Below are 8,443 nucleotides of genomic sequence, written 5' to 3' on the forward strand. Positions count from 1 at the left end.
AAAAAAAAAAAAAGAAATGGACGTGGAACACAAATCCCACTGGTGGGATTGCACACTGGTGCAGCTGCTCTGGAAAATGGTTTGGCAGTTCCTCAAAATAGCAAACATAAAGTTACTGTGTGACCCCGCAATTCCACCTTTAGCTAAGGAACCCCAGAGAATTAAAAAAAAACATCCAAACAAAAACTTATACAAGATGTTCCTAGCAGCGTTATTCATCATGAGCAAAAAGTGGCAATGACCCAAATCTTTACCAACTGATGAACAGATAAACAACGTTGTATACCCAGATGATGGATATTATTTGGCAACAGAAAGGAACATAGGACTGATACAAGCCACACTGTGGATGAATCCCAAAAGCCTTATGCTAAGTGAAAGCAGCCTGTCACAAAGTACACGTACTGTAGGACACATTTATCTGAAATATCCAGAGTGGGCAGATGGATAGAGACAGGGAGTATACACTGCTGGGAAGAGGGCGCAGTGAGTGTTATGGATATTGGGTTTCTTTATTTGAGGGAACCATGTTCTAAAATTATATTGCAGTAATAATGGTTGTACAGCCCTGTGAATATTCTAAAGATGACTGAAAGGTACATTTTAAATGGGTGACTTGTATGAGGTCTTAATCATATTTCAGTAAAGCTGTTAACAAAAACTCAAAAAATGCATATTCAAGTTAACCCATTCTGTACCTTTTTTGGGCTTCCTTGAGTGCAAGTTCGAGTCTCTCCACCTTCTGGTTTCCTTCCCTTAGGCAAAGCAGGAGCTGGCTCACAGTTAATTCCTCAAATTCCAAGTAATTCTTGGCTCCTTCTTCAGATCTGCTCCTACATTAAGACAATGCCATGTTCATAAAGGTTAAAAGGTTTTTTCTATCAGAAAATAAAAATATCAAAGCCTTAAAATAGAGTAGCCCAATATAACTAAAGCCAGCTAAAAGGAACTCCTTTCTAGAACATTCTCCAATTAATTCTCATCCACTGACTGGGGTCCCAGGTCCCTCGCGCCCTACAGGGCAAGTGGGAATCACAGTGAGGCTGTAGAAAGGCTGGCCTTCCACTGCAAGGACTTACTTCCTCCAAGCAGTCACCATACAAACCAGACCCACAGGAATCACTCACCACGGGCAGCCCTGGTGCTGGTGCCAGGCTTCCCAAGATCTAGTCTCACCAGGACAGTACACATATGCAGGCACACGTGTCCAGACCACTGGCCTTTCCCAGCTTCACAGAAACCAGCAGTCTCAAGTCAAGAGAAGAAAACTTTTCTCATTTCTGATTTTGACTAATTAGAGCAGAGTAATGCAGGCACTGTTGGTGTGTCAAATATTTCTCTCAATACTAAAATATGATTAAATCAAGAGACATGTCAGAGACAAACAAAACCACAGCCATCACTCCTAGTAGTGACATTAAGGAGGGCTATGATGATGGTAATGGCAGTGACTCCTGTCAGTCACCTACTCAAGTTCTCATATCTAGTAAGTACCCAGTAGGCTGGTCACCAGGACTCTAAAGATTGAATTCCAAACCTAGAAATCACTCCAGACTCCTTACAATACTCACAAACAGGGTATATATAGACTTGTTATTATTTTAAAAATAGCAGTGTGGGCTCGGCACCTGTGGCTCAAGTGGCTAAGGCGCCAGCCACATACACCTAAGGTGGTGGGTTTGAATCCAGCCCGGGCCTTCTAAAACAACAGTGATGGCTGCAACCAAAAAATAGCTGGGCGTTGTGGCGGGCGCCTGTGGTCCCAGTTACTTGGGAGGCAGAGGCAGGAGACTCGCTTGAGCCCAGGAGTTGGAGGTTGCTGTGAGCTGTGATGCCACAGCTCTCTACCCAGGGGGACAGCTTGAGGCTCGGTCTCAAAAAAAACAAAACAAACCAAAAAAAAATAGCAGTGTGGCTTCAAGAGGGAAGTAGTCTTTGCATATGAATATGAATGAGGAGGAAGTGGCTTAAAAACTTCAGACAGCACTTTCTCCTTCCTGTTACTTCCAGGAAAGTCTTTTGATATTTAAAAAAAAAAGCAATTTGGAAAAAAGTTGGAATTTTTAACTAAAAAAAGGGAATTACTTTCACTTATGCCAACTGCCTGGTTTGATGACAGAACACATTATCTAATATTTATTTTCTCCCTTATATAAGAGCTTAGGAACATAAATGAAACAATTTCTTCCCTACATTTTATAAATCACTCTCTACATACATTCATCATGATATAGAGAAAAGGTTTTAAAAGTCTATAGGGAAGAGATCCCTGAGAGATCCCCGAGATAACTGTCTCCTATGTGGACTAGCAGGGCAGTACAGCTGACAGAGGATGAGCCAGCAGCCTCCTGGGGTGAGCGCTACCTGCAAGACCCAAGTGCTTCAGGCCCTCACAGAGGCCCTCCCACTATTTCAGATGTCTGTTCCCTAACATCCACCTGGGACAGGTAAACTGGAGACTCCACAGATAATATACCTGGGCACTTTCATGCACCACCCACAGAGACTGAGAGTATTGGCCATGTTACAAAAGATGATCCAGCACTGGCCCCCCTGGCTGGTAACTGGGAAGGAAGAGGGGAGAGAAAACAGAAGCATCTCACTGATGGGAGCTGGGCAGCCTGCCAGGTGACGCACACTGGGCAATCAGTGAGCAAACACAACTCGTCTGAGGAAGAACAAACAGCTGATTTGATGGAGAACCACTTAGTTTTCCCCTGTTTTCTGTTAGAGGTGATACACCACTATGGTCAGTGCTGGTTAGTCAACTGGGTACTGAACACTATTCATCTCTGCCAGTTTTGGCTGCAACATTAAATACTTTCAAACTGAATATTCTTGAAAGGTCCTGGTATAAACCAATAAATTGCTTTTTAAGCATATGACTCCCAGAAAGAGCTCAAAGTGACAAGACTGCCCAGTCTGCCTGCCTGCCTGCCACCTCTGTCGTCCTCACGTACGTGACGGTGGAGTCTGTTCTTATGGGCCCAGAACTATTCTTGATTTCTTTTACCGATCCATCTGCTTCTCCTTCCTGTAAAGCAGAAATGAAAGGGATTTAACACAATATGTCTGCAAGCTAGGTTCTATGTTAAAAAAAAAAAAGACAAAAGATTACGAATTTTGATGACTGGTGGGGTCACCTCTATGGTTTATCTTACAAGGGTACAAGTGAATCTTTCTAAAAGCAGAGTATGAATGTCTTAACACAATAACTAGGAAAATGACACGAAGGCTACATTAACCAATTTGATGAAAATATTTCAAATTGTATATGAAAACACCACACTGTACCCTGTGATTGCATTACTGTGCACAGCTATGATTTAATGAAAAAAAAAAAAGAATTTTGATGACATGCAAACCAAGGAGGCTACCCTGCCTTTAAATGTGAAATGTTTAAATTGGGTTACTAACATGGGATGGGAATGTACTCTTCCCTCACCCTACAAACCCTGACATGAGTATAAATATCTAGGCTAAGGCATGAAGGTCAGTCTCCTCTCTCTAACGTTCAACCTGACTCCATGAACATGAAAGCTTATCTCCTAGTCCCTCTCCTTGGCAGTACCCACTTTCTCAAGGTCAAAGCCATGCAGAGTTAGTGACAGCTCCATATACCTTCCTTGTACAGTCCTTCAAAATGTAAGATGAAGCCAAGTTAAAAAAGAGGCAGCTTTCTATAGATAAGACTCAAAAGCACTGTCTTTGCAAAGGCAGCTCCCATTAGAAATCTGTATGCATCATAGGCCAATTAGGGACCAAGAAGACGAAAGCTAACATTTACAGGATTTGAAAGGCATTTATATTCTAGTAAGCTCACGGGAAATATCTCCAAAAATGCACAGAGATGATTCTAGATATTTTTTTCCTGCTAAGGGCCATTGGAGAGTCTAGATAATTTTTGATACACTCTCCCTAAATCTTGGGCAGTGTTTTTCCAGTTCACCAAAGCAAAACAAGCAAATTTGCTTATACTAGAAATAATGGTCACTCATCTGTGAGGGAGAATCTCATGCTAACCACACATCCTGACAGCAGCAGCCTCATTGGGAAACTCCTGATATGCTGTTTGGGTTTCCTGAATTTTATCAGGTATTTGCAGGCCAAAGTTCTTTGATTAGACTTCTGTTTGGGTTATCTCCAGTCACTTGCAGAAAGGGAACTCTGACAAAATATGCGTTTCAACTGGTATTTTAATCCTCCTGATTTCAGTGCTATGAACACATCTAAAATGCGTAAGGCAGTATGACGGCATTTTCCAACTCAGTTACTCTTTGGTGCAGCAAATGAATCCAAAAGTGAGAAAGGCACTTGCCAATAAGGGTTCAGATACAGCCAGCAGTTTAGTTTTTTTTGCCAGTTGCTCCTTACTCCTCCTGACTTATCTACAAAGAAGATTTTTCTCATTCAAGGACACAATTAACGTCTTTTCCTGTATCAGAAAACTCTGACTAATCTCACAAAAGACTTTATTCTGGTGTGTTTTTCTCCCCACCACCGGATCTTTGGTAGCAGCAATGACAAAGAGGCCCCTAGATGGTGTGTCTTTGCTCTTCTTGATATAGTTTAATAACCGCTGTGACAGGTGTGACACCCCCCTCCCGCCTCCCCCACCACACACACACACTTAGCTCCCATGGTTGTGGGCTGCAGGGAAACCTGAGTTTGACAGTGCTAGCTTCAACCTCAGCTCTCTGGGGTTCCTGAGTGCTGCTGTCAGGAGGAAGAAGCCAAACTCTCCCAGCCCACACCCAGGGCTGCTCTGCTCTCTTTTCTCCTCTTCTATTGGTAATATGCCATGGTTCCTCAAAAGATTTTGTTTGAAAAGAGTATTCTGTCATTAAAAAGTGTTCAAAATACATTTGTTTATTGCTTTTGACTGCAATTCTGCTCACCTAAGTGAACTTCCAAATGTACCTTTTGAGGCCTGGGCTGAAAAATGACAGAAAGTTCATGTTTATGTTTTGTTTGATTTTTAGGTCAGTTGCAAAAATGTCCTATTTAAATACTGGAGAGAAAAAAAAATGACTCCCCTTGTCATAAAAGGTAATTAATATTTTCCCATTTCTTCATGAGAACACTTACGAACATGATGTAACACAAAAAATAAGAGCCAATTTATACTACACTGAAATGTCCTCATTATTTGGTTTCCCTGTGTTGATTAGAAAAAAATATTTGTTTCATGTGCCCAGGTGAAGCTTTGTAGTTAAAATAAAAACAAAAATCTTACAGCCATCCTAATTTCAACAAAGGAGTCTTCCGTGGGGCCACTGGAGTTCAGCTTGAGCTGCAGTTCGGACACAATGCCCAGCAGGTCAGCCTTCTCGGCTTGCAGGCGGGCCACCTGCGTCTTCAGCTGCTCCATCTCCTGCTCTGCTTCTGCCTTGGGAAGCCTGGAGCCATCAGTGGGGTCCTGGAAATGACAGAGAGTAAAGCAAATTAACAAGTCAAACTAAGGACCCACCCATCAAACTGGACTGCCCCCTACCCCCATGGACAAGATCAGTGTCTTTGTCCCCTATGTATGCCTTACGGTAGAAAATTCCAGCTCTTACTTCACTATTTTCATGTAGCATTAAATTGGTAATTTTTACATTAGCTTATTCAAATAAAAGAATTTAAAAATAACTTCAGGACAAGAAAGTAAGTCTTCTCCAACACACTGGAATAATCTGATATTATGAAAATACCCAGCTAGACTTTGGCAAAGGTAGACTCATAAACTGTAGTTCAAAATTTTAGAAAAGATAAAAAGTTGCCATCACCCAATCTCTTGTATTATCCCCTGCCCCCCAAATCACCACCCAGACCTACTGTCCTTATACTTGTCATATCTGTTTAGAAGCCAAAGCATCAAGGACATTAATTGGTCCAGCAACAGCAAAACATAATGAAAGGTCTAAAGGCCTCCATTATAGAGGCTGGCAGCTAAAATACTCTATGCTGGTGTTTTAAGGTTGCTACAAGTACCTCTAGTGAGAAATACAAAAGTTTAAAATTCAGAAGCTGGTACCAAAGACTAAAAATTAAATTTGGGCCAATATAAAGATTAGCAAGAAGTGTTAATATTTCACTAGCGTTCTGTTCACCCTGTTGCAAACTGACTCTGACAGTGTCATAACAGAATGACCCTGTTTAGGTGCAGTGTTTTCACTTGGGAGGAGGGAGGACAGAGCGAGGCCATACACTGCTAATCACTGAGTGTGTCACCTGACGTAGATTCCTGTCAGTTCCTGGCTTCAGTTTTCTTGGGTTAGGAAAAAAGATGCGGCACCACAAGGTCTCTGAATACACAGGCATTAACTTGCAACATGATGTACCCGTACACCATAGGGATGTTGCTCTTCCTTCACGGGGAGCAGAGCAGTCCCTTGCCAGGAAACTACTGCCTGCCTCAGAGAAAAGCAACTCATTGTGAAACTCAAGTCAGGTCTGCGGGGGGAAGGTGAAAGGTCTGCACGATCTCTCTTAGTACTGAGTGACTCAAGCCAAAGAAACATACATTTAAAGCAAGGAAAACAATAAAAGGACAGGTACAGCTGAGCCCAGAACCAGGAAATACACAGGTAAAGGCAAGGCTACGCCTTGCTAGAAATCACATTTGCCTGGTGACCTGTCCAAAGACATTTTATAGAACGAGTTTAAATAACACCTTGGCATAAGGGGAGGCAATAGAGTTTTAAACAAGTGTCTGAGGACCAGGAACATAAGGCCATGACATCAGAATCTCACATTATTAGGTTAGTTTTCCTCTTCATGCCTGTGAGGATCTCTTCCTTATCTTTGGGAAATCATGAATGCACTTATTTGACCATAAACACATCTTCCGATGGCTCTTTAAATTTCCCTTCGTTTTACTGCTCTACTTTTCTTTCCCGGACTGTTCCCATAGTTCACCTCTGAGCTCTGCTCCATAGCCATTATGTTTTACTGTTTGGGGGGCACTTACCATTGACCTATGCAAAGCAGAACTTCTCTGTCTTTTCAGTTACCTGCATAATCTCTTTATGCCACTGTCCTAAAAGGTGCCCCGCGTGGTATGCCATCTCAGACTGCGGGCTGTCTGTACAATCCCAAGTCAGCCAGTGCTCTCTAGGGTCATTACAATGCTTAATCGGTGAAAGTGGCCAGGACCACCAATGCTGAATGCCACAGCCTGAGGCTCAAGGGCAGCGTGCTGGGAACTCCCTTCCCTGTGAGGCCCAGGACACACTCAAGATGACACTCCTGTGTCAAACAGCAGCAAGGATGGGATGGCAAGAGTGAACAAAGTCTCAGAGGCCTGAAGGCTTTCCCAACTCAGGAAGACAAGGGCCTAAATAAAACAAAAATTAAAGGAGAGGCAGGGAGGCAAAAGGGAGGGCCTGGGGAATTCACTGTAGTGAAAGCAAGCCTGTGGCCAAGGCTTTTAAAGAGCCATCAGCATCTGTCTTTTCCAAGGCTCTACCTCCTTTCTGAGTAGCTGGGTAGCTGGTTTTCACTGATCATCTGCCTTGAAAGCAGCTGTCTTAGAGTCTGCTAATCTCAACTTTTTCCAATTCTGGGACCTTCTAGGAAAACCCAAAGGCAGCCTGCTCCCAAACACAGACTGCTTCTGGAAGCTCTGTTCTCAGCTTCAACATGACGGCCAAGCAGGCTGAGCCACTATCAGCCCACATCCCAAAAGCTACAAAAGGTATTTCTTCTAGAGAGCAGAAAATTATTCACAATCCCAGGTGATCATTTCTTCAGAGAATTCTGCCTTAAAAATGTTTAGATAATGAGAGAGATTTCTCCCCCAAAACATGTGACTTACTACTCTCTGAACTGAAAGACAAGTTAAAGGATCAAACATGATGAATCTTACCAACAATAAAACACTTCCAATACAAGAATAAATTTATTCATGCAGAATGCTTTGTCTCTTGAGCTGAAGTTGATCACTGACACGAACGTAGTATTTTTCTAAACAGTTTTTCATGCTTTTGATTTTTCTATCCCCCCTTTCCCATTATTTAGAAATCCAAGAAATCAGAGATCAGCAAAGTTCAAGGTAGAGTCTCAAGAAAAATTACTGATATCCAGAATAAATCCTCCCTCAACTAACCCAGCGCTCCATCCTTGAGAAGGTTAAGTGCCAGGTATGGAAGAGAATGCACAGGATACATCCACCTAAAGGAACTACACCCCGTGGGCTTTGGAATATCAGTCAGCATTTCAAATGTGTTCTGGTTGATTTTTTCCACTAACATCTGTGACATCCATCCCCAGGTATGAGCACATTTTCCAGTTTCTTTGGGTCAAGAAAAATACATTTATTTCCCTCTTTGTCTGTGGCAACCCTACAGCCTGCTACCACATGACATTTGCCAAACTATGTTTTGAAAGGAAAACAAAGTGAATAATCTCTATTTCAGACTGAGAGAAAGGACAAGGTCAATAGCACATTTTTTTTTTT

General features: G+C 42.3%; 1 protein-coding gene across 4 annotated transcripts in view; it reads right to left on the reverse strand.

Annotated features, from left to right (window-relative positions):
- The window catches only part of OPTN (optineurin), a 41,252-nt gene that overhangs the window by 24,683 nt on the left and 8,126 nt on the right, over positions 1–8,443 (reverse strand). For all 4 annotated transcript variants that reach the window (XM_023511372.1, XM_023511373.1, XM_012803342.2 and 1 more), the window contains exons 4-6: positions 5,237–5,419; positions 2,961–3,034; positions 699–833 (exon numbers count right to left, since the gene is read on the reverse strand). In XM_023511372.1, coding sequence (XP_023367140.1) covers positions 699–833; positions 2,961–3,034; positions 5,237–5,419 — 392 coding nt within the window. The remainder of the gene's footprint in view (positions 1–698; positions 834–2,960; positions 3,035–5,236; positions 5,420–8,443) is intronic.

This window comes from Otolemur garnettii, unplaced genomic scaffold (assembly GCF_000181295.1).
Source record: "Otolemur garnettii isolate 467f Iridium unplaced genomic scaffold, OtoGar3 scaffold00019, whole genome shotgun sequence".
NCBI lineage: Eukaryota > Metazoa > Chordata > Mammalia > Primates > Galagidae > Otolemur > Otolemur garnettii.